This window comes from Hyperoodon ampullatus (genome assembly GCF_949752795.1).
Source record: "Hyperoodon ampullatus genome assembly, chromosome: 20".
Lineage (NCBI taxonomy): Eukaryota > Metazoa > Chordata > Mammalia > Artiodactyla > Ziphiidae > Hyperoodon > Hyperoodon ampullatus.
The window spans coordinates 31,982,632-32,009,189 of record NC_136933.1 but is presented as its reverse complement, the minus strand read 5'-3'; the positions used below and the strand labels follow the sequence as shown (position 1 = coordinate 32,009,189).

The following is a 26,558-nucleotide window of genomic DNA, read 5'->3' as shown; positions in this document are numbered from 1 at the left end:
GCATTAAATATAGTACTTTTATTCTACCTCGGTTTACCGAGTCAAATAAGCTCGTTATCTCTGTTGCAGAATTTGTCAGCAAGAAAGATAACTTAAAATGATGATTAGCTGTTTAATGTCTCATGAAATTTCCAAGAGTAAATCTAATTGTTAAGAACAAGCAAATTAAATAGACGTAAGTAAAACGTTATAAACGCACTTTTCAACAATCATTGTTTTATGGTATGTCTACTTAAAAAATAGTCCCCAGAACCTTTAATACGCTTCAGTTCACCTTTCAACAAGGTAAAGTCTCCGTTCCGCCTTTATTCAAACACTTATTAAGCACTTAATGGTGCCAGGCGTAAGGTAAAACACATTCAGAAAGGCACAGAAGCTTCGTGCCCCGGAGGCGCGGGAAGGTACACTTCCCTGAGCTGGGGAGACGGCTGATTTCTGCTTCTCCAGTGTCTCCATTTCTTTCAGCTCAGAGATGCAAAACCAGAGGACGTCCTACAAAAAGCTGTAGAGGAAAGACGACTGAAGGTAGGGTGGGAGAAATCTAAAAGAAGCTTGGCTGTAAGCCAGGCCGCCTCACCTACACTCAAAAACCATCCCGGATCTCTGCGGCCAGGCACCCCACGGAGCACACTGTGAGCTTCGCAAACTTAGCGACTTCAACTTTTAATAAGAGGCTAACACGTTAAAAGCAAACTTGAAAGCTCCCAGGGTCGTGTAAGCCAAGGCCGAGCAATTTCATACTAACTTTCGGTTGAGTAGTAAAAAAAAAAAAAAAAATCTGCGTAGACTTGAGAAGGACGGTAGCGCGGACCCTCGGCGCCCAAGGGGCACGAAGACCTCCCGCGGTCCCCAGGACGAGGCCAGGTCTCGCGAGAGTTGAGGCGCCGGGACCGCGCCCCAAAGGAGCCGGCGGAGCGGGCGGGGCGCCGGGACCGCGAGTTCCGGGTTCCCCCGCCGCGGAGGTGCAGGGGCCCGGCCGGCCGTTGGCCTCGTAGCCGTTTCTTTTGGCGACGGCGCGCGGCCATGGCGCGGAAGCTGAGCCTCTGGCTTCTGGTGCTGTCGCTGCTGCTGCTCTGCCGGGCCCCGGTGTGCAGCTCCGGCCCTCTGCCCCTGATCCTCAACACTTGGCCTTTCAGGAATGCAGCCGTAGCAGGTGCGGGGCCGGGGGCTGCGCTGCCAGAGCTCGCGGGTGGGGCGGGCCGCCGCCGACCGCACCGAGCTGCTGGGAGCCGGGAGGCGGGCCTTCCGCAGCCTCCCCTGCGGCCTTTCCCGCAGCCGCGGCGCCTCGGGCACTGGACCCTCCTCCCCGCCACTGCTGCATTTTAGGTCCTCAGCGTTTTTTGTGACTCCCTCTCTGCAGTCCCGAGTCACTGTATTTTCCACCCTGCTGCCGACCCGGAGCAGTTACGGCCTTTCTGCTCAGACTCTTCCTCCAGTGGCTCCTACGCCGGCTTTTGCGTGACCTCCAGGCCTTTCCTGCCTCTCCACCTCACCTTTGGAGCCCGTCACATCTCCCCAGTACCCTCTACTTAGGCTTCGCCAACGACTAAGTTCCCCAACAAAGCGCGCTCGCTTTACGTGTACTTTTGTTGCTGCATGCTGACGCGCTGTATTTGCCACCTGGAAAAGGAGTTCCAACCTTGGTTACACGTTAGGATCATCCTCAGAGCTTCTCAAAAGGACCCGTGCCTGGGCCCTACCCCCTGAGGTTTTCCTTTCACTGCTGGAACCAAAGTTTTTTTGTTTTGCTTTTTTTTTTTTAAAAAAGCTGCCTAAGTGATGTTGATTTGCAGTCAGGACTGAGAACTACCAAACTAAGATTTTACCTCTTCCAGGAAGACTTCCCTGGTTTACTGTCCTCAAACCCAGTCTGAGTCAGGTGCCTGGCTTGCGTGCTTTGATATCATCCTGTACATACCATTACCTTGTCATTTTCTTATCGAACTTGTTTCATTCAGTTTAAGACATACTACCCTAGGAGTAGTTTCGGACCCCTTCTCCCCCATTTGAGGCTGCTAATATGATTTTCTGGGGCTGAATTAGCTTTAGAATTTGATGGAGCTAAGTTTGTATGTTATAGTCAGTGCATATGATTCAGAGAAAAAATGAGGAAACAGGCTGTGAGACAAATTCCCAGCGATAATGAGACAGAAAAGAAAGTTCAGGGCCCTGGGCTGGGAACAATTCTGTGTATGTTGTCTGAATTCAGAGGGGGGAAACTTCTCTAAATATACTTTCAAGCCTGTTCTTTCAGTAGTAATGCTTATTATTTACCAATAGTGTCATTAACCCGTCAAGGAATTCTATTTTTATTAGTAAAGAAATTGACTATTGAACACCTTCCCCCCGCCCCATTCCATGTTTGGGGCTCTGGAGAGCATATAGTTCAGTGTTAAAAGCATGGCCCCTGGAACCAAAATGGTTACTTTTGAATCCTGACGCTGCTGTCTACTAGCTGTGTGACCTTGAACAAATAACCTGTCTGGGTCTGTTTCTTCCTCTTTAAAATAAGGATAGTAATTGTACAGTACCTGAAAGATTAAATGAATTATCCACGTGAAGCCCACGTTGTAATTATTTGCTGTTATTTTGTTGTTATGGAGACTTGCTGGTATATTCTTAATAATCTGATGATGCAGAAGAAATTTACGGGGCTATGATTTCATGAATTTTCAGTTTGCCTTTTAGTAGCTTCCATTGTAACTTTTAAAACTGAAGGAGAGAATACTTCTTTTCTCACACACACACACACACACACACACACAGTAGAAAGAGGTATTATTAATAAGTGAAAAAACCCTCACTTTGCATCAGTAGCCAAAGTCTGAATTCTTCATGGTAAAGGGTTGTGTTATATAATTCAGTCTATATCACTGACTTCTTTGCAGCACCTGACAGACGAAAATTTCAGTTTAACTTGGAGTAAATGTGCAAACAGTTTTAAAAATAGGAGTTTTCAAGCCGTTTTTGGTTTGTTGCCTTTGGCATTGAAAAAAAAAATGCGTGTCTACACAAGCACTCTTGGGATTTGATTGCCAGCATGGAGGACGTTAGCATCTGGAGGGTCTGCGCTGGACGCGGTTGAGAGCGGCTGTGCGGCGTGTGAGCGGGAGAGGTGTGACGGCACCGTGGGCTTTGGCGGCAGCCCTGACGAGTCTGGAGAGACCACCCTGGATGCCATGATCATGGACGGGTAGGAGCGCCCTGAAAAGCCTTAGTGCTCTCTGCACCTCCGCTGCAGGTTGAGTTACATGTATAGTTGATTAGTCTTCTACTGAGAGCAAGATGGACAAATATATGTGTGTGTTTTAAAAATTTTTATTGGGGTATAGTTGATTTACAATGTTGTGTTAGTTTCAGGTATACAGCAAAGTGAATCTGTTATACACATACATATATTCACTCTTTTTTAGGTTCTTTCCCATGTAGGTCATTACAGAATACTGAGTAGAGTTCCCTGTGCTGTACAGTAGGTCCTTGTTGTTTATCTGTTTTAGATATAGTACTGTGTTACATGTCAATCCCAATCTCCCAATTTATCCCTGCCCCTGCAATATATAAGTTTTGATGCAGGTCAAAACCCCTAGCATATACTTAGCCTTTCCAAACACAAGGCGTTTCCCCCTCAATTAAAAGAAAGTCATGCCATTTGCAGCAACATGGAGGGGCCTAGAGATGATCATACTAAGTGAAGTAAGTCAGACAGAAAAAGACAAATGTCGTATGATATCACTTATTTGTGGAATCTAAAAAAAAGTTACAAATGAACATATTTACAAAACGGAACTAGACCCAGAGACACAGAAAACAAACTTATGGTTACCAAAGGGGAAAGGTACGGGAGGGATAAATTAGGAGGTTGGGATTAACATTTACATACTACTATATATAAAAGAGGTAAACAACAAGGACCTACTGTATAACGCAGGAAACTATACTCAATATCTTATAATAACCTATAATGGAAAAGAATCTGAAAAAGAATATATACATATATAGAACTGGTTCACTTTGCTGGACACCTGAAACTAACACAACATTGTAAATGAACTATACCTCAATAAAAATTTTATTTTGAAAAAAAAAAGAAAGAAAATCATAATCATAGTAGAAAACTATCACATTGAGGTAGGTAGTCTCCTTAGAACAGGGAGAGCCCCAAGGTACAGAAATACGTCTCTGACCTGGTAAACCATCATTTACTCACCAACCACAAACGCTGTGGGTTGCCTTACCTGAAGCCTTAAAACCCCTTTCAAAAGCCATATTTAAAACGAGCCATGGGAAACAGAATTTTAGTGCTTTGGGAATATAGGGGTAATAGATTCTCTGTTTGTTCCTTAATATGTCTGAGTGTGGGAATTTGTATGAACTTCATGGATGTGCCTTCACGTCTACGTTAAGACAGTGGATTTATCCTAGAAAACACTATAGCTTGAAGCAAAGCAATTTTAAAAAAATTTGTGAACCTATAAAAATACCTTAATAGATCTTACCGCACTTTCTCCTTGCAGGACTACCATGAACGTAGGAGCAGTGGGAGATCTTAGACGAATTAAAAACGCCATCGGTGTAGCACGAAAAGTACTGGAACACACGACACACACACTGTTAGCAGGAGAGTCAGGTATATTTTAACTGTACTCAATTTTTATGTAGGCTTGTGTCTATCGTCTTCACTGTGAAAAAAGGACTCAGTATAAAATAGTGGATAAAAGCAGACCTAAGTTCAAATTCAGTGTTTTACTTAATATCTATTTAACTTTGGATAAGTTACTTAACCTCTAAATTGTACTTTCTTCATTTTAAAAATAGGATTTTTAGAAATCAGTTTATTATTAATAAATGAGTAATTGCTGGAGGGAAACATGATTCAGCATTATTTCTCTTCTTGTATTACATTTTTATGGGTGTAAGACCCAAGGCGCATAAGATAACAGAAGATGGGAACGGATGGAGTTTTGCTATGGCAATGGCACTTCCTTGAACACCTCCCAAGGTATATACCCAAAACCATACCGTGATCTGTATTCAAAAAGATCATTCTTAACCATGTATTAGCTCACAATTCCAGTAGGCACCCTTCAATTTTGTTGAAACAGAATGGAAAACTACCTGACAAACACAGGAGCTGTCAGTCTTTCATGGAATCCAGTGGTGCCTTTATTTGGTGTCTCAGCGTTGTTTTACGCTCTGGGCATTGCACCCCAGTTAGTCGTGGTTGTTCCAAGGTGTCCCTTTCCTTTTGTGAAGTCAGAAGCAGGGAGGTTCTGGAGGGAAGGTGGGAAAGGAGAGCTGTCATCACACCCCCCCAAGGGTCTCAGCAGATCAGGGTCAGGAAAGACGTAGGGAAGTCGAGATCTAGAAACTGATGCCCATAACACTCTTCACGTGTGAATACTCCCTTGACCGTCTGTGTTTACCCCCAGGATGGCTGCGCTCCACGTACGAGACAGCTGACCCACAGCACTTCCTGTGCGTACATTTTGTTTAAAAGATAATACTTAACTCATTTACATTTTTCTTCCTCATCTCCAGCCACCAAGTTTGCCGAAAGTATGGGGTTTATCAACGAGGATTTATCTACCAATGCTTCGTGTGCTCTTCATTCAGATTGGCTTGCCTGGAATTGCCAGCCAAATTACTGGAGGGTACGTATGCATGATTTTTAAAAGTAAGTTATTTGAAAATATTACGTGACATCCCTTCCACTCTCGGTCATCCACCTGTTGCCTACAGTGCTAATCAGCACCCTGGTTGCACTTCAGAACCAACGATTGATGCCAACTCTGGGCACAGGATGTTCTCGAAAGCTCCCCAGCTGCATCCGATCCACGTCCTGAGTGGGGCACTCCCGGCCCCTGGCAGTGGTTTCAAGCTGTGAAGGTTCTGCTGTGGGAGAAGGGCTGCCTCCCTCAGAACTGCTCTGCTGTGTTTCCTTGTAACAAAAGGTTCCATGTATTAAGAAAACAAAGTTTGGAAATCATTAGTCTAAAATATTTCTTATATTTTATCTATGTGAAGTATACCCAGTATCTTGCCCTTTTTTAATTTGAGGATTTATACTATTAGGTGTCTAGTGTGTTACCAGGAAGATAATTTATCTTTAAGTCAATGGGACTTTTAGCCTAAATCGGTTTGTCTTTCCTATCCAGAATCCTGCTGTGGAGCGTGTTAGTCTTTTACCTGTTTCTTCGCCAAATCCTAGTTACCTCTGAGTAACCAGGGAGTCACTTGAAAGAGGCCACTGCATGAAACCAGGTCATGGGAGGCACCTGGTGCGCAAATGCATAAGACATGAGTTGTAGGTTTCTTGCTTTAATATTAATCCATATCCACAACCTGAACTTATGAATTTGGATTATTTTCCTGAGCCTTTAAGATTCATAAAAGAATCTGAGAGTACAGCTTAGGATATGTTCACATGTACCTAGCTTTGAAAAATAGAAGATTTTAAAATAAATTTTGCTTTAAATTTCAGAGTAGCTCTTCTTAGGTCAGAGAAAAAATTCTAAAATTTAAAAGTCATGTTCTGTACCTGATTTCTTTGAGAAATCTACAAAAAATCTAATCTAAAAATCTTCATTTATATTTGCCATTGTGCTGAGAATTTTTGGCATATACAGAGAAAAACTGGGGATCTTTTCCGGATAATATAAATGTCTCTTCCGTATTATATAATTCTGAGACTAGACTAGGTATTTAGTAAAAGTATATCCATCTGTCCACATAAGACTTAGCTAACCTTTGGCTTTTAATTCTTATCTTTCAGTTACCCAATGTCCTTTTGGTTTCTTGCTAATGTTTAGTGATTGTACATAACTACATGCTGGTTTCTGAAATCACCCTTTCTAAAAAATAAAACTTAAATCTTGTTTACAGAATGTTATACCAGATGCTTCAAAATACTGTGGACCCTACAAACCACCTAGTGTCTTAAAGCGAGATGGTTCTACCTACAAAGAAACAGGAGATAGTTACGGTCATGATACTATTGGTAATTTGCCTTCTATACCGTTTTTATGGTTAAAGTTCAGCTAATTTTAATTGCCTTCCTGTAGTTCTTAACTTCTTTATCCTTAATCATGTACCAAAAGGTGATTTTGATTAACTGGCAATTAAGAAAAAAAAAATACACACACACACACACACACACATTCTTTTCATATCATCTGTATACATTTTGGTAAATTACTTTATACATAAATCTAACGATTATTTGCTTGGGGATTTTTAAATCTTTGTTTGATATTTAGTTCTTTAATAATGTTATGTTTGCTGCATTCAAATGATCTTTCCAGTCATTTCCTGTAATGTTGAAGATTTCCATTAGTCTATAGCCATGATTCTCTTTGGCATTACCTTTGAAAAAGCATTGAAAAGTGAGCAATTTGAAGTGAGGATATGGGATGTCTACAAAATGATGCTGTGAAACAAGGTCATTAAAAAACACAGATTTTACCACTGGTGTAATTTTCAATATTCCCAAGGTTCCTATTGTCTTCTACCTGAAAATAATGGAAGAGGATATTTATATTACCAACTGCTCTATTATTTTGGTTATATTTGAGGTACACTTTAGAGTTGATACCTACAATGATTTTTTTTTTTTATTCCTAGGCATGGTTGTCATCCATAAGATGGGAAATATTGCTGCTGGTACATCTACAAATGGTATAAAATTCAAAATACCTGGGTTAGTGTTTCTAAAAGACCAGATCTCGAAAATATGTACTGAATATCAACCAATATGTCCTAGGTGCTATGGGGGATGCAAAATGCAAAGCACAACCCTACTCTCACAGCTAAGATTATTGTGAAAGAAAATAAATTAGTAGCTGCTAAGTGCAAAGGAGAAGGTGTCTCAGCCAGGGCTGCAGAGTTTAGGGATGGTGGTGTGATCAGATTAAGCTGGGGCCATCAGGGGGGCCTGGAGAGAGGGGCTGGGAGCTGACCCTGACCCTGACCCTGAGAGAGGGACCAGGGACATCCAGGCCAAGGCACTAGCAGATCCGAAGTAGCACAGGCTCAGGTTCAGGGCTCCCAATGGCCAGAAACAAAACCGCACATCTGTCGGGTGTGGGGGAGGAAGACCAGAGCCAGACTTCAGGGGGTCTTTAAGGGTTTCTGGATTTTATTTCAAAGTAGTAGAAAAGCATGGAAGGTTTATTACAAGGAAAAACTTCAGTAAAATGTTGGCACCTGACCTAGACAGCAGGAATAGATTGTAGGGGAGGAAAACCAGTTGGAACCTGCTGAGATAATCCAGAAATGAGATGATAAAGGATGGCGATGGTGGAACAGTCACCGTGAACCTGTGCCATCCCGCCCCGTATGATGGGCTGCTGTGTGATTCTCATGTAATGAATGCAGGTTTATGAAAACCTAAGTGGAAAAACTAAGGCAAGTCTATTCTCTGTATTCTGATGAAGAATTTACTTGAAACAATAGTCAGTGACTAAGTAGAAACGTCTCCTAAAAGACTTTTCTGCACTTGACTTCCTGTCCTGAATGACCATGCTGTGCCCTCCCAAAGTCGAATAGGAGACTCGCCAATACCTGGATCTGGGGCCTATGCCGACGACACTGCAGGGGCTGCAGCAGCCACCGGGGACGGCGACATACTGATGCGCTTCCTCCCAAGGTGCGCCCTCCTACATTTGTGACTTCAGAGATCTTAGAAGGAGATATTGTCCCTCAAGAGAGAAAATAATTGTCTGTGCCACGTGATCCAAATTTGTGTGTACGAGAGCTTTTCAGAAACCCTGCTTACCAACTCTTGACACCATCATTCTGACAATCCTAATCATTCAAATGAAGTAATCATAGTCCTCTGAAACAGAATAATACTGCTCACTCTGCTTCACAGATGAGAATACTAAGGATCTATTTAAATAATTTACGTAAGGCCACTGAGTAAAGGAACCATGATAACTGATGATAAAAGTAGAAAATGCAGTTGCTGTGTACAATTAATTACTGAGATAATCCTTGCAACTAGATGTTTTGCGCATGCCTAGTATTTTCCCCCATTGATTGTAGCCCCATTTCTTACTTAAATATAACCTCTATACTTTATGACTTCAGGCTGTTTTTACTAAGTAACAGTTATTCAGCTGAAGCCAAAAATCAAAGTCCTTAATCTGAAATGAGTGGGTGGATTAGTTGAAAAGGTAGACCTGGTATCAAGGTTTACTTCCTTTCCTGTTGATACTTTCACAGGAGTTACAGACCTCTCTTCACTTACATGCACTGTATTTTGTCAAATGTGACCGTTTTGATGGTTTTAGATGTCTAACCTCAAGTAACCAAATTTGGAGTTAGTTTATTCTGTGATACTAAAGTTTTGCCTCTGTTTAAATCAGCTACCAAGCTGTAGAATATATGAGAAGAGGAAAAGATCCAACCACAGCATGCCAAAAAGTGATTTTAAGAATCCAGAAGTATTTTCCCAACTTCTTTGGGGCTGTGGTATGTGCTAACGTGACTGGAAGTTATGGTAAGTTTTATCTGAAGTTCATGTTTATATGAACCTGCAGATGTTGATGAGGACACAGACTTTAAGATGTTGTTGGGTGTTTTAATCCTCTGCAGTAGAAACAGGGACTGTATTGCGTAGGCAATGGGTAAATGTTAACTGTTGTTGTGTCAGGACCCCCAAAGTGTTAAAAGTATACCTGAAACTCTCCTCTGTTGACTGGCAGTTGGTTAGGATCCAGTCTTTGGCTTTTCAATCTTACCGTTGACATCTGTCCTAAGGAAAGTTTAGCTTCGGCTCAAGTATGTGCTGAGATGGGCTAATGTAGTCAAATGTTTTTATTCATTAGAAGTAGGTAGGGATAAATGATCTTCCCCACTTCTCTGTTCATTATTTAAAGGTCTCAGTCATTTAGATCTCAGGACTCCCAGGTACAAAATGTATTACTAATTAGTAAACTAAAGGCGTTAGCAGAATTATTTTTGCACTGTATTTGAGGCATGTCCTTTGCTTCATTTACTTTCCATATGAGCCTATCACAGTTTCAAAGCATTTCAAGATCAACCACTGCTACTCCTCATTAGTGAGATTTCAGATGGGGAAGATACACAGCCTACTGATCAATACAACTTATTAGGTTAGACTGCTTATTACTGTGCTTTGATCTTTTACTTCCCACAGTTTGGTATCCGAAAAACTTGTCTGAGGAACTCCTTACTCTTTTTTAAGTACTAAAATACAAAAGTCAATATAAGTTATGGGTGGGGAGGCTTTGTGTCTAAAATAAATCAGTTTCATTGATTCCCTCTTAGGAAATAAACCTTAGAAGGCTCAAAGTTAGATTTAACAGGATGTAAAAATGATAATTATATAATTGTAGATGAATTTAAAATTGACCAGCCCCTTATATTTAAAGTAATGGCATTAGAAGGGCCCCCTCCAGGTGTCTGAGCAGGTGAAGAAATCACTGTTGTCTGACAGAGCATCTTGACAAAACAAGGCTCACTTTCTACCCGTGTAGAAGCATAGAAAAGAGCAGGGTGCCTGGGGAGGGGAGGATTATGGATGGATGAAGGGATATGAAAACATTAAAATAACAGTAGCAATGACCGCATATGTATAGGAGCAAAATATCAGCCTATATTCTGAGGTTCAAAGAGATGGCTTTCCCACTGCCTTTCTTTCCCCTCATGGACTGTCAGCTAATCTGCACTAAGGTGGACACACAGCCCACTTCCGTGTGGCCTGGCTGGACAGCAGGTACACAACAGCCAGTGTCCAGGTGGGGAAGCAGTGTCTGTATTGGTTGTAAATTACATGTGCATTCTATATTTAACCAAACAACTTTTTCTCTTCTTGGCCCCAGGTGCTGCCTGCAATAAACTTTCAACATTTACTCAGTTTCATTTCATGGTTTACAATCCTCTAAAAAGTGAGCCAACTGAGGAAAAAGTAGACTGCATCTAATCCATCTTTTCTGTCCGCATCTATATTTAAAGAAGAAAGAAACAGAGGCTGAAAAGGCTACTCACTGTCATCGTATAATGTGCCTCATGTATTCTAAAATTCTTTGTGTAAAATAAGCACAAAAATTTTATGCTAAAAGGGCATTTTCACTTTCTATATCTGAAAAATTTTTATTATCTGTTTTTATTTAAGCTTTGTATATCCCCTGAAAATATCTGTGTGTATGTATTTTGTATATGTTTAAATTTTGAGTGATATTTGGATTTCTGCTCAGTGTTTCAAGAAATTGCTACTTTGGAGATTTATTTCCATAAATAAATGATACAGTAAAGTGATATAGTAAAGCCACAAGAAATAATCTATATTTGGATACTTAAAATAATTACAGTAGCCAAGGATTTTAGACCCAAAGAAAAAGGTAACAGTGAATCACAGCATGATAAGTCCTGATTGAATCTCAGTACCTTAGAGTAATATGTGTCTTATCACTGATTATCAGTTGTACCTAATGCTCTCTTCTAGCTTGAAGAGGAAAGAATGCTGTTAATCATAAAGGTGCGTTTTGTTTAGCACGTATTAGAAAATGTGGGCCGTCTTCTGACGAGCAACTGTGTTGATTTTCTTGGGCTTTTTCCTCTGATGGTGCTCTCAACGTGTGAAGGTTTTTAGCCACCAAAAAACATCTCTGACCTTTTAGCTACAAATATTTAGTATTGATAATTTCTTCCGAAAATGATTTAGGGAACTTGATCTGTACTGTGGTTTTACCAATCTCTTGTGCAGATGTTGGTGGTTTGAATTAGCAGTGAGTCAGTCACTCTCGTCTGCCTTGTTTTCTCTGAGCGCTCGGTCAGCCGTCTGCGGACAACTAGACAGGACTGTAAGTGCGCTTTCTCAGTATCATCTTTGCCTTCGTTACTTCCTTTTACCTCAGGAGCCATTAATAAAACTGTATGTACAATATTGTCCCCCACCTTTAGTATATCTGCTCCGTTTTTTCCTACACTCATCGTAAGATTTAATGTTCTTTGTAAGTTAGGGCTAGAAAGCTGTGGTTTTGAGGATGCCCTTAGGTCACCTGCTCTCAGACCTTGTCATGTGTCGTCACTGTCTGGGGAGCCTCTTCACAAATGCCCTCTGCTCTGTCCCACCCAAGCAGAGTCTTCACAGATGGGAACTTGAAAGCTGGACTCAGCAGCTGCTGACGGCAGCCCGAAAACTAATAAGGAAACAGTCCCGCAGCCTCACACTCACAGAGCAGAAGGGAAAATCTGACTCTTGTGGGCTCCCCCAAGGTACATCGACTTGCTAACATCTGATACGGGGCCTTGGAACAAGGGAAAAGAAGCCAGATTTAAACTTGGAATATATTTATATCAAGATGAAATGCCTGTTTTGTGTGTTTGCCATCAGTGATACGTTAGGCAGCCATGTACCACCAGGAAAATGAATTTGAAAGTCTTCATGGCCTGTCACTCCCCAGCAAATCAGAAGTTTAGCTGATCCTGATTTATAGAATTCTGACCCGAAGTTGTTAGACATATATATGTACACTATATACGCATAAAAAAAGGGTCTGTTTCCATTACCAGCACTCAGATGATTCCTTTTGGTTTCAAAACGCAAATAATAAGCATAATGCCTTTTTAATTGAGATATCATACATAGACTATAATATACTTTTAAAGCCCATAATTTTTAATTGTTGAACTTCTTTTTAAAGTGTTATTACATCTGATGCTTGGTATTTGAATTTGGAGCTAAGAACATAATTGAACTCAGTATCTTAATAGTTTAATTAACTTCATTTGAATTAAAAACTGATGACATAAATATGTATCTTAATTGGATGCTAATTATGAAAATAGATTAAGACCTATTTATCTCACTTTACTGGTCGTTTTTTCAAAAAGATTCCTAGACCTTTAAAAAAGCTTCTAAAAAGGCATATTTAATTTTTTTGCTTGTCTTCTTGAGTATTATGCTATTTATGTGTTACTCAATATATACTCAAACCCTGTCTTAGGAAGTTAAAAAGATGAGATAACAAGGTCTACAAAAATTGTTCATCTTCGAATTGTTTGTGCCCCATATGTGCTATATGATGAGTCTTTTCATATACAACCCAGGGTCAGCCAGTAAAGAGGTGCCATATTTCAGTATTTGGAAAAGCATAGCCATTTGAAGGATAAAGTCATTGCCACATTCAAGATGGATATAATGGGGAAAGTTAAAGCTGCCATCATCAACCTATTTGCTTCTGAGTTAAAGGGATAGGAAGTCATATAGTTCTAATGCAGGGACAGTGTACTAAAGAATTGGTCAACTGATTTAAACCTGTGACCTTTCTATGCTGTGCATTAGATGTGGTTGCTCACGTATTCTCTTTAATTAAAATTTGGTTTCTAGAATGTAGATGGTGACGTATAATAGTGAGAAAATCAGGTATTAGAGTAGCTGTGGGAAAACAAAGTCCTTACCAATTGCCAGCAATCTGTCTCTATTTCTTTCTAACTTGTGCAAAAGCCTTAAACACCATAAATGTCAAAACACTTCTTTCCATTCCTAAATAAAACCAATGTCATTTGTCTTCCTCTCCTGTTCTGTTTATGGTCATAAAGGCTGATTGAAAATTAAACCAAAGAGTTAAGAATAAAAGTAATCCAAGCTCACTCAGTTGAGTTCTTATGATGCTAAAGCAGTGTTGTATTGGAGACCCTTTAACCAGGGAGCCAATGGTTAAATTGTTAATGTCCTGAAATCAGCCATGTTGGGAGTATTTATACCACATATGTCAGCAAATATTACTAATTAGGGCTTGTTTTCCCCCTAGAAAGACAGTTTACCAGCATACCATTGGCCAAAAGTGTTTTGAGATGCTATAGCATATATATCACTCACACTCACACACACTCACACACACACACACACATATGCATACACACACTGTCTTAGAGGAACTCTGGAACTTAATTCCCATCCTGGCTCCATCACTTACTAGCTGTATGCCCTTGAGCAATTAACTCGTCTTCTTTGTGCCTGAGTTTTCTCTTCTATAAAATGGGAATGTGGATCATACCAGTACCTACTTTACCAGATTGTTGTGGAGATCTGCCTAAAGTATTTAGAAAAGGGTCCCACACAGAAGGTGCTCAGTAAATGGTGGCTAATATCATTGCTGCTATCTAGCCTGAAGCAAGAAATCAGACTTTAAATAATATTTTGAGCAACTGTACCTGATACATCACGTATCTTACTGGCCACCATTTGCATCGTATCGAGCCCCTTGGCCTCTGACACTGCATTCACTCAGCACTGCTACTGGAAAACCACGCGTGAATATGCAGTTACTTGTGACCATTATTCTCTGCCTGGGACCACGAAGGTGGCATTTATATACACCTACACACTCACCTTCCTTTTCCCACTGCATCCTCCCTGCAAGGAAAAAACCCAAGGCAGGAAGAGCATCAGTGAAATGTGTTCCTGAGCCTACTTAGTTATGTGTGAAATGTTGCTTGTGGGTGATTAATTTATTTCTTAATCACTGTCTGTTACTCAAAGAATGGCTTCTCACAACCTTCCTAATGTATAATAATACAAGTCAAGATGATAAACACGTGCTTATCTCCTCTCCCTCTACTGCTCTAAAATTACGTTTAAAAAGAAGAAAGAGAAAGATAAAATAAGTCCACAATATCAAAGGGAATGCAAGGGGATCAGTGGAAGACTTCCAGAAAATTCAGAAGATGGAAGAAAAATGTCAAAAAAGAGTGAAGGAAGTTATACCGAGAACTGGTGAAGAAGATCTGCTCATGCAACTCTGGGAAGATTAAGAGTTCAGATGTCAGTAATAATACAGTAAACTAGTGAAATATAGAGTTAAAAACAAGAAAATATATATAGGAATCCCCCCTACTCTCTGCCACACGCACACACACACGGAGGTTGCACACTTTGGATAAACTTGGAGAAGGAGCTAGGGAAGCTAGCTCAAAGAGTTCTTTTCCCAAACAAGGCACTCTGGATGCAGCAATTAAGACCGTCAGCTCCTAGCTAGTTCATCCTAAAATAAGGACTGCCAATTGCCAAGCCCTGCCCATGTTCACAGAGCACAGAGTGGACTTTCTGACAGTTGCCTTATTCTTAAATAGATGGTAATCTAGGATTGCTGGATAGTTGAAAAAAGTCTACAAAATGAAAGCCATTTTCTTAATGTAGGAGGAATCATACATCCCAGAATGAAGCAGGAGGAAAGAGAACCTGGGGACACAAGACAACGGTAAAAGAGAAAGTGCAAGAAGTATTTTCAGTGAGATTTTAAAATATAATATCCTTCAAACAAGAACAGGATAGTATGAAAAAGGAGCAAGGTAGAGGAAAGAAAATCTTCAACAAAAAAGAAGATCAAAAAAAAAAAATAGGGCAAATGAATTTCTCAATAATAAGATACATTTCCCACAGTTTAAAGTGTTCACTGATTTTGCTTCAGAGATAAATAAAAAAGACACATGTTCAGACATTGTGAAATTTCTAAACTGTTGGATAAGTTTCTAAAAGCTCCCAAATAGAAGGAACATGTTGACATACAGGGAATGAAAATCAGACTAGTGCCAGACCTTTCATCTACAAAACACTGGATGCTGGAAAATGATGAAGCAACCAACACCTTCCTTTTTTTCTTTTTTTCAGGAAAAATTAAAACGATCAACATTAAACAATTATCAAGCAAGAGTAAGGGCTAAAATAAAGATCTCTAAAACATGTAAAATTCAGAAAGTTTACTTTCCGCCCATCCTGTCTTACGAAGTTGCTTCAGGATATTCTCCAACACAGTGAGCATAACATTTGGGAGGGAGATGTGGGTCCAAGGAAACAACGGCTCCCAGTTTGAGAGCTTAGTGATGGCAGTTGTACAGCAGGCCTGGCATGCTGACTGCATTTGAAAAAAATATGAGGCTAGAATAAAGTTGATTAGAAAAAGTGAGATAAAAAGCAAGAGAGGTGGAGGGGAGAGAAGGAGGAGAAAGTGAAAGAAGAGAGAGAGAGAGAAGCAGGTGGAGAAGAAAGAAGGAAGGGTGTGGAAGAGAGAGAGAGAGAGAGAGAGAGGGAGAGAGGGAGGGAGGAAGGCAGGAAATTAAGAGAAAGAAAAACTTCAGGAGAAAAAAATACCTGGGAGAATCATAATACATAGAGAATATTTCCTGGCTCTACGGGTTATAATAATTGGAGCCTTCAGATAGGCTATGGGTAGGTGAAAAAAGAGACCATACACTTTGTGCCCTCCAAGTTCTCGACTGATTTTGTCAAGGATCTAGAAGTTGAGCTCAAGTGGGTGACTGATGCCACTTCCTTTCATCCCTAACGGGCAGGCAGCTGCCAGTGGCACTCTCCACACAAAATAAGATTGTGTCTGATGCGAGAAGCTTAATTTTGTCCTCTGCTGAAGCCCTTTCATATTCAGGATTTATATTACCATTTAGGAAGAAATGCCACATCTCTGAATGTGGTAAAAAGCAGAATCACTGCCCAAATGCCTTAAGCAGCACGTCTGCTTCCTAGTTCACTGAATCCCCACATCACTATATCAATAGAACAAGGTAAGCACTGTTAATGCTTTTCAACTATTAGAATCATGGCTTAAGCTTTAGCTCTTCCACAACACACACACACACACACACACACACACACACACACACACACACACACACACACACACACACACACACACACACACACACACACCCCTACACCTTGAATGAACCTGTGGGCAGAGCTAGAGAAACTAGTGTTAAGGTTGCAATCATCACTTCAAGTACTGGAATCCAACACAAAACTTAATCTGGTTAAAGACCAGACTGTAACTGTATACTTGTAGACACGTGTAACAGTAAAATTTAAATATAAATGATAGAAGGCGGGAGGCGGAAACGGGAAGGAAGATCACATAAAGGAGAGGGAGATAGCTGTGATATTTTGTAATATTTTCATCTTACAAAGTGGAAAATCAGGAAATGAAACGAGAAACAAAGGTATAGATGTTTACAGGTAAGCAAGAAACAAAATATATCACTATAGTGATTTAACTACAGTGAGAGGCATAAGTAAAATCTTTACCATCTAAACTTGATTAATCAGAGCAGAAGCAGAAGCATCATGCCCCCTTAATGATACGGAGTTTATCAGCAGGAGAGATCACTGAGCTATTTCTTATGAGGAGAGGAGAGGGGAGGTACGAAGGTCACTGATGCTTCCATGATAAGCCTTTGTCTTCTAGAATTTTTAAAAATGTATAGATATAGATATAATACATCAAAGCTTGTGAAAACTCACTTTATTTATATAAAACATGGTTCATAGGATCTGAGTTTCATAAGTGAAATCCACATTTGAGATCCCTGAGTCTAACTTTGTATTTTGTAGCTGAGCAAGCTGAGACTGAGAGAGAGGTGACCCATAACTTAGAGAGAAGGCCACATACTAGTTAGTGTCAAGAACATGTCACTTGTCTCTGCCTCTGTCAATCAGGTTTATCCAAACAAGGGTGTAACCACTACAGTTAATTCTATTCTTCAAGAAGCTGCTGTTTAATGTTTTTTCCTTCTTCAGCAAGAGCAGTCTGTAAGGTTCTCAAATCCTAGATCAGACATCATGCTCAATAACCTCAAATACATTCATGTAATTCTAAAGAAACTAGATCACGTGTAAATGATAATCTCAAGTATCTATATGTTTTAACGAAATACGTTTTGTCCAACACTCCATGTCCTTTTTAAATTACTAGGTGTCTTAGTTTGGGCTGCTAGAATGAAAAACCCTAGGCTGGGTGGCCTAAACGACAAGCATTCATTTCTCACAGTTCTGGAGGCCGGAAGACCAAGATGAGGATGCTGGCAGGTCACATACCTGGTGAGGGCCTCTTCCTGGTTTGCAGATGGCTGTCCCCTTGCTGTGTCCTCCCCTGGCAGACACACAACTCTTGTCAGGGCGTCTCACTCTTGTCAGGGCTCCACCTTTACAACCTCATCCAACCCTAATCACCTTCCAGAGGTCCCACCTCTTAATACCACCAGATTGGGAACTGGATCTCAACAGGTGAATTTAGAAATAGGGGGGAGACAAACATTCAGTCCCTAACACTAGGTTTCTAAAAATTTAACTTGTACACAAGGGCTTCCCTGGTGGCGCAGTGGTTGACAGTCCGCCTGCCGATGCAGGGGACACGGGTTCATGCTCCGGTCCGGGAAGATCCCACATGCCGCAGAGCGGCTGGGCCCATGAGCCATGGCCGCTGAGCCTGCGCGTCCGGAGCCTGTGCTCCACGACAGGAGAGGCCACAACAGTGAGAGGCCCGCGTACCGCAAAAAAGAAAAAAAAAAAAAAATTTAACTGGTACACAAAATTTCAGATATGGGGGATAAATGCACCGAATCCATGATTCTGATATTCTGAGGCACAGAGGACCAATCCCATATTTTGAGCTGTGGCTAATATCAAGCCTAAGGGCATTTAGTAAGCGTTATTATACATAGGGTAATATTTTTAAATATATGTATCTTGTAAGACAATTTGTTTGAATTATCTGATACCCTTGACAGCTAAAGTAATATGCAAAAAGCATGATAATACCTACCTCTTCCCCTAGATTTGGTTCATTTTATAAAAACATTTCAGTGGATGTAGCTTATCCAGTTGCCTCATTCAACCAGATGTTGGTATTGGAAAAGAACCACTAGTTGATACCATTCAATAAGATTCTCTAGCAGGCTATTGCCAACAAGATAATCCCCTGTTCAGGGGAGCATTTTGAAGCCAGATTACACAAGTCAACTAGAGTTTCTATGGCCGACTTATAAAATGGAGGGAGAGGAAGTCCCTGATATCACGGGTATAACAAGCAGGAAGGGTAGAATCGCATAGTTATCTGGTCATCTACAACTGCACGGAGATGCCCCCCCACCCCCACCCCGCCCATGTGCCTCCCCTGGAGGATCCTGTGTTCTCAGAGAAAACAGTCACTGAAAGTAGATGCACACAGGGCTGTGCAGTGAGATCCTAACTGGCTGTAGCAGAGTTTAGGCCTAACTAGCCTTTCTGAATTAATTCCAATCTCTACTTGTTTGGCTTGGAGACCAACCAACTCTGCCAGGGCGGTCCCAGCTTCAGAGGTCTCCGTAAGGTTGGTTGAGGCCTCTGCAGATTCTGCATCCCCCCCAGTCCTGCCTCCTTCCTCGTCCTCCCTGGGAGCTGTGTTTGGGCTGCCTTCTTGGGATGCACACACATGTTCACGTTTGTTAGCACCCTGCCAGGCCTGCGGAGACCTTTCCACTACTTGCCCAGCCACAGACATTTGAGTTTCTGATCCCTGTTAAGGATCAGAAGAATTAGAAGAATTGTAACGGCTTCTTTCCATGACTTGTTTGTACGTTACCCTTTGTCGACTTAAAAAAAACCTAAAAAATGTACTACGTGAAGGCTGTGTGTTTATTCACTGTCTTACTGAGGCCGATAGCCCGGGAGACAGCCTCTCAGCTTCGAAGCGGGGAGCCAGGCGGTGCATGCAACCCAGCACTCATCTTGGTGGAAGGTTGCTGCTGGTCACGAGGAACGGATATCTTAGTTAATGGTTTTAGTGCTTTTCTAAGCATGGGAAGAATCCAGGTTTGTAAAATATTTCTCCTAGAAATATCTAACTTTCTGAAGGCCTGATCTACCAGTTTTCCCAGAGCACAGAGGGCCTCATTCCTGACCTCTGCCCTGAACTCCTTTCAAGTTGTGTTAAAGACCAGCAGCTGCAGTGGTGAATGACTCAATCCTTGTAGAGCCCGATGGTGAGCCACATTCTTTAGTTGGCAATTTTGAGAGGCTACACCTGAGCTACACTGGAAAGCGCACCAGCTGGAGTCAGGACACAAGTTCCTAGCAGAGGTGACTCTGGAACCCCACTTAGAAGGAGGGACAGGAATCCAGTGGAGAACGGAGGCTCAAGCCCTTCTTGTAACTGAGTTTGCATAGCGAGCACGTGCGTTTTTGTTTTTATGTGGGTCTCCTTTGGGGGCTGCTGGAGAACAGGAGGGGGCATCCTCCCAAACTCACCCTTGGGTATTGACCCTGGCTCACACTCAGCCCTGGGTTCTTAGGGTCTTCATCTCTGAACCATGGGTTTCCACAACAGAACCCAAGAGGGTAAACTGGAGACTGGCTACTTTTAGTCCCCAAACCAACACCATCAGCAGGATCTTGGAGCTAATTAAAAATGCAGGTTCTCAGGCCCCACCCCAGACCTACTAATGCAGAATCTGCATTTTCACAAGACCCTCACTGACACGTATGACTTTGGGATTTAGCAGCACCGAGCCAGAGGACACCAAGACTCCTTCCAGAGGAGCCAGCCTGGTGAATCAGAAAGGACACATGCTGCCATTTGGTAGCCCTAAACTGGAATTTTTTTCTGCCACCACATTATCTATGTGCCATTGGAGAAATTCCTTGACTTGTCTGAGCCTTTTTCACATCTGTCGTATTGGGTCTCTTAATATATGTATTGTTTATAAATTGTGACGCACGTACCACAGTGCCTGGCATACAATAGGAATGAGTATCTTTCAATTCCCCTCCCTGGCCTCCTCTCTCCTGCAGAACCAATATTCTGTGATTCTACGGATCTCAATTCCTGTCATAGACCTCACTTCTACTGCCATTGCCCCCAACTTAAGAAAATAAACATAAATGATCAAATCTTACAAAAGTAAGATCATATACTAAGAACTAATAGCTATCAGTGGCAGCAAATGGAATTAATCCAGGCTTTGATATGCAATATCCCTTAGAAATAAACAAACTGGCAACTTCCTCTCCTAGTGTCAGTTCAGCTAGAAACAATCAAGCTAACATTTCTGTTTTTCAGATTATCAAGGTGATGCTGTTGCTTGGGGGCAAGATGTGCATATCCCTGGAGTGTTGTCTCAAAACAGGGCGTCTATTTACCTATTAAGAGTTTTTAGTCTTTCAAAGTAACCCTGAAGAAATCTGTTTATTCTAAAGAGTTGTTAGGGGAGTGAAATGTCTCCCAAGATATCTTTTTAAATGCTGTTCCATTGTATTCTGAGCTGATATGTTTTGTCTTTTACTGAATAGGTTATTATTCAGAAATGCTCACTTATCTTTACACTCTTCATTTTGAATTCAACTACACTGTGACTTTTCTGTAAATCTTTTATGAGCAAGGTCTCTGGTGGGTCCTCTTTAATTGGTTAAGGATTATCAGCCGAGAACACTGTCAAAACTCTAGACAGTATTTCTTTTTAAAAAAATCATGCACAAAACTTTGCCTGGGATAAGTTGTCTGGATGCAGATAAAAACAAACCGTGCTCTTTGCCCACAAATTCTATTTGAACCTGGCTTGTCAAAACAAGGAGGGCTTTCAAGTGCTCCATTAGCAGTCATATTCTTGAACAGCTTTGCTTTTTAAAACTGGATAGTTTGTACTATGATTCCGACAAAACTGAAAGAAGGAAGGGGATTGTAGGCCTTTGCTTATAAAATATTCTTGTAGCTGTTCTTTTTATGGTATCAAATGCAAAAGCCTCTGAAGGGTTTCTTCTGTCATCTTACAAATCTAGACAGCAATGTCATTATCCAGTGTGAAGGAATAAACATAAACACACACACATATCCACCTGCCACATGGACACCATTTCCTTTTTTTTCCCCTGTTAGGTTATTGTCTACCCCAGAGAATTCATGCTTGACTATGTATTGGCCCAGTTCAAAATCTTCCCTCACCTTCTTCCTTCCTTTCTTACCTGAAACGTGTGAAACATCTTCCCAATCTTTTCCCTATTCATATCAAAACATGCACAAATGTCTCCTAGGCTTTCCTGTGTACATCTTTGGAGAGCCCCAATAACTAAGATGACTATTACTACATTTGTAATTAAACGTATTTCTAAATACTGTATTTGGAACTTCCCTGGCGGTCCAGTGGTTAAGACTCTGTGCTTCCACTTCAGGGGGCCCAGGTTCGAGCCTGGGTGAGGGAACTAAGATCTCGCATGCCGCAAGGCATGGCCAGAAAATGAAAACAAAACATAATAAGTAAATTAAATAAATAAATACTGTATTAAACTTAGAAGTGGTACTACAGTCAATGTTAGTATGTTTAATTCTAAATTTTCTATGCTATCATACTTATGCATTAACTGAGCTATTTTACATCACTTTTTAAATCATTTAAAAATAAAACTGGATCACTAATCATTAGAGAAATGAAAATCAAAACTACAGTGAGGTACCACCTCACGCCGGTCAGAATGGCCGTCATTAACATGTCTAAAATAACAAACGCTGGAGAGAGTGTGGAGCATGTAAGTTGGTGCAGCCACTGTGGAAAACAGTATGGAGGTTCCTCAGAAAACTAAAAATAGAATTACCATATGATCCAGCAATCCCACTCCTGGGAATATACCTGGACAAAACTATAGTTTAAAAAGATACATGCACCCCTATGTTCATAGAAGCATGGTCACAATGGCCAAAACATGGAAACAACCTAAATGTCCGTTGACAGATGAATGGATAAAGAAGATGTGGTACATATATACAATGGAACACTACTCAGCCATAAAAAAGAACAAAATAATGCCACTTGCAGCAACATGGATGCACCTAGAGATTATCATACTAAGTGAAGTAAGTCAGTAAGAGAAAAACAAATACCATATGATATCACTTATATGTGGAATCTAAAATATGACACAAATGAACGTATCTACAAAAGAGAAACAGACTCATAGACATAGAGAACAGACTTGTGGTTGCCTGGATGGGGTGTGGTGGGAGGGAGAGGGATGGACTGGGAGGTTGGGATTAGCAGATGCAAACTATTATATAAAGAATGGATAAACAATAAGGTCCTATTGCAGAGCACAGGGAACTATATTCAATATCCTATGATAAACTATAATGGAAAAGAATATGAAAAAAATGTAAAATAAATAAATAAAATTAGCATTCAAAGCCAAGATTAAACTAAAAATGAAAACATGTGCAATATTCTGTCTGATACCATAAGTTGAACTCAGGGAATACAAGCTGATTTTACTGTTACTATAAGTTAAACATCATTAAGAAGATACATTTCCTGCCAAGGTCTTCATAGCAGGCATTCCAAACCTAATACTACATCAGCAAATTTTTTATTATTACTTTTGGCTTACATTCTATTGGGTATAACATCCCTCTGCTTTTAGGAGACATGTAAAATTTTTGCCAGCTTTGAGAAGTTGTTTTGGATCGGCATAATTGATCATCAAAACTAAATTATATTAGTCTTTACGCCTTAATATACCTTATTTTGGATTTGCAACGCATTTCAAGATGTCCTTATGTCCACTGTTCTTAGATTTTAGAAAAATCATTCACAGCCATTTGTATATTCAGGAAATTCATGAATCCCAGCACATGCAGAGTTGTGTTTTCCCAAAACCTGCTTTCATTTAGGCAACTCCCGGTCAGCAGTTAATAGGAAGGGCTTTCCCACCACTCATCCTGCACCAGAGAGAAATTTTCTGCAGGGAACGGGACCAGAGCTGTCCACTCCAAACACAGATGTCTTGCTGGGAGTCCCTTTCCTTCTTTTGAGATTCTGATCTGCTTTGGGAGAAGGGCTCAAAGGGTCAGGGGTAGTTGAAAGAACTTGCACAGGGGACAATTTTTATATTATCTCTTTCACCTGGGAGATTTTTCATAAGCCTGCTCAGAACCTCTCTGCTTGGTATGCAATACAGAAATAACGGGGTAAGTCTCATAAATTGAATTGAACTGACCATGGATTTGAAGTTGCTGCCTTTCCCACTGAGTTAAAGCCAAACAGAGTTGCCTCCCCCGGCTAAGCTTTGATCAGTAGTTCAGTACTTCCCTCTTCCTGACTCAAATGCATCCAGTCCCCAGCCCTGGTTTTATTAAATGTTCTTGTTCACTTCACTGGAAATGCTTTAACTCTGGCACCTGCTGGCTGTGAAAGTGATTAGGATTTCACGGGACCAGAGCGTTTCATTTCTAGTAAGCCACACCACGGCCCATAAATTAATACAGGATTATGCCTCAGCATTTACTCTGCAGGCTTGTTTTGAACTGAAAAGGAAAGGCAATTGAAAGGATGAAGAAAAAAAGCAAATGCTCAGATGAAAACTGAACAGTTGTACAAAACCTGACCGTGTGTATTAGCATAAGAGCTTTCTTAGGAGGAAACTAAGAAGCATACGCTGTGGTACTCGTTCCTGCTTATAAGCATCATCCCTCCTCTCAAGACCTGACTCACTTTACATATGGAAAAGGTCTTACCCTCTGCCAGAATGTATATGGGTCATCTTGAACCTCGCTGAAAGCCAGTTGAGTGATTGCAGTTACGATCCCAGCTGAGCCCAGCTTCGCAAGCATTCCCACCAAGGTGCAAGATTCCTGAATAAAGCTGTCTTAGACCCTCCGGGCCAGCACATCCAAAGCCAAGTGCTACCGAGTGGTCTTTGTCGACATCAAGATGAGCAGGAGAATCACCCCAATTAGTTCTGTCTGAATTCTTAACACCTGCAGATGGAAGATTAAAACGGAGCCAGTATTGCTAAGGGAGCTCTCTGAAACACAGCTGGGAGGTCACTGAGGGACTGTGACTTACACACACTTCAGCCTGGATGGGATCTGACCTTTTGACCATTTATTATCCTAACGAAGGCATCGAGAACATCTGCCAGAAACTCAAGATGCTTCTTGGACCCCTACCCTAAAATAACTCCTGATTCCTTAAAGACAAATATTCCCTGACATGTCAATCATAATTCTCACCAGGCAACTTTAACAACCATGTGATTTTTTGTCTTTATAAGACCCTGACTCTTTCCCTCCCCTGAACCCTCTTTTGGTTTTACCTGAATCTGTGTCTCCCAAATTGCAGTTCTGAAGACCCCAAATAAAGCTCCTTGTTCTTACAGGGTCGATACTGACTATTGTTCAACATCCCCAAATAGTTAAGATAATATAAATGCTGTTGTTGGCCCATGGGCCAAGTCCAGCCCACTGCCTGTTTTTGTACAGTCTGTGAGCTAAGAAGGGATCTTACATTATTAAATGGCAGAAGAAACACAAAATAATATATATATATATATTTTTTTTTTTTTTTTTTTGTGGTACGTGGGCCTCTCACTGTTGTGGCCTCTCCCGTTGCGGAGCACAGGCTCCGGATGCGCAGGCTCAGCAGCCATGGCTCACGGGCCCAGCCGCTCCGCGGCATATGGGATCCTCCCAGACCGGGGCACGAACCCGTATCCCCTGCATCGGCAGGCGGACTCTCAACCACTGCGCCACCAGGGAGGCCCCAAAATAATATTTTTTGACACAGGAAAATTCTATGATGTTCAAATGTCGGTGTCCATCAGTAGAGTGGTATGGAAGGACAGCCACACTCTGCTTGTGTGCTGTCGATAGCTGCTTTTGCACTACAAGGGCAGAATGGAATAACTGCAACAGAGATTTCTAATTTACTACATGACCCTTTACAGAAAAAGTTTAACTTCTGTTTTTTTTTTTTTTTTTTTTTTTTTGCGGTACACGGGCCTCTCACTGTTGTGGCCTCTCCCATTGCAGAGCACAGGCTCCAGACGCGCAGGCTCAGCGGCCATGGCTCGCGGGCCCAGCCGCTCCGCGGCATGTGGGATCCTCCCGGACCGGGTCATGAACCCGTGTCCCCTGCATCGGCAGGCGGACTCTCAACCACTGCGCCACGAGGGAAGCCCTTAACTTCTGTTTTAAACCACTAAGTTTTGTGTTGATTTCTTACACGGCAATAGATAAGCAACTGTCATCTAAGTCAAAAGACAAGATCTGGACTTCCCTGGTGGCGCAGTGGTTGAGAATCTGCCTGCTAATGCAGGGTACACGGGTTTGATCCCTGGTCTGGGAGGATCCCACATGCCGCGGAACAACTAGGCCCGTGAGCCACAACTACTGAGCCTGTGCCTCTGGAGCCTGTGCTCCGCAACAAGAGAGGCCACGATAGTGAGAGGCAGGCGCACCGCGATGAAGAGTAGCCCCCGCTTGCCACAAATAGAGAAAGCCCTCGCACAGAAACAAAGACCCAACACAGCAAAAATAAATAAATTAATTAATAAACTCCTACCCCCAACATCTTCTTTAAAAAAAAAAGACAAAATCTTGCAAATGGAATACTTAAGAAACACATCTTAATACAAAAGTTGATTTTTTAAAAAAACATCTTTATTGGAGTATAATTGCTTTACAATGGTGTGTTAGTTTCTGCTGTATAACAAAGTGAATCAGCTATATGTATATATATATCCCCATATATCCTCTCTCTTGCATCTCTCTCCCACCCTCCCTGATGAACCCCTCTAAGTGGTCACAAAGCACTGAGCTGATCTCCCTGTGCTATGCGGCTGCTTCCCACAAGGTATCTATTTTACATTTGGTAGTGTATATATGTCCATGCCACTCTCTCGCTTCGTCCCAGCTTACCCTTCACCCTCCTCGTGTCCTGAAGTCCATTCTCTACGTGTGTCTTTATTCCTGTCCTGCCCCTAGGTTCTTCAGAACCATTAT

General features: G+C 41.4%; 1 protein-coding gene across 1 annotated transcript; it reads left to right on the top strand.

Annotated features, from left to right (window-relative positions):
* Positions 1-1,023: 1,023 nt before the first annotated feature.
* On the top strand, positions 1,024-11,139 carry AGA (aspartylglucosaminidase; the record flags this gene model as incomplete). Its single annotated transcript, XM_079726799.1, has 9 exons — positions 1,024-1,153; positions 3,040-3,193; positions 4,515-4,627; positions 5,539-5,651; positions 6,883-6,997; positions 7,621-7,696; positions 8,537-8,644; positions 9,366-9,499; positions 10,845-11,139. 9 exons carry the CDS (start codon positions 1,024-1,026, stop codon positions 10,943-10,945), a joined length of 1,044 nt encoding a protein of 347 aa, XP_079582925.1. The 3' UTR covers positions 10,946-11,139.
* Positions 11,140-26,558: the final 15,419 nt, after the last annotated feature.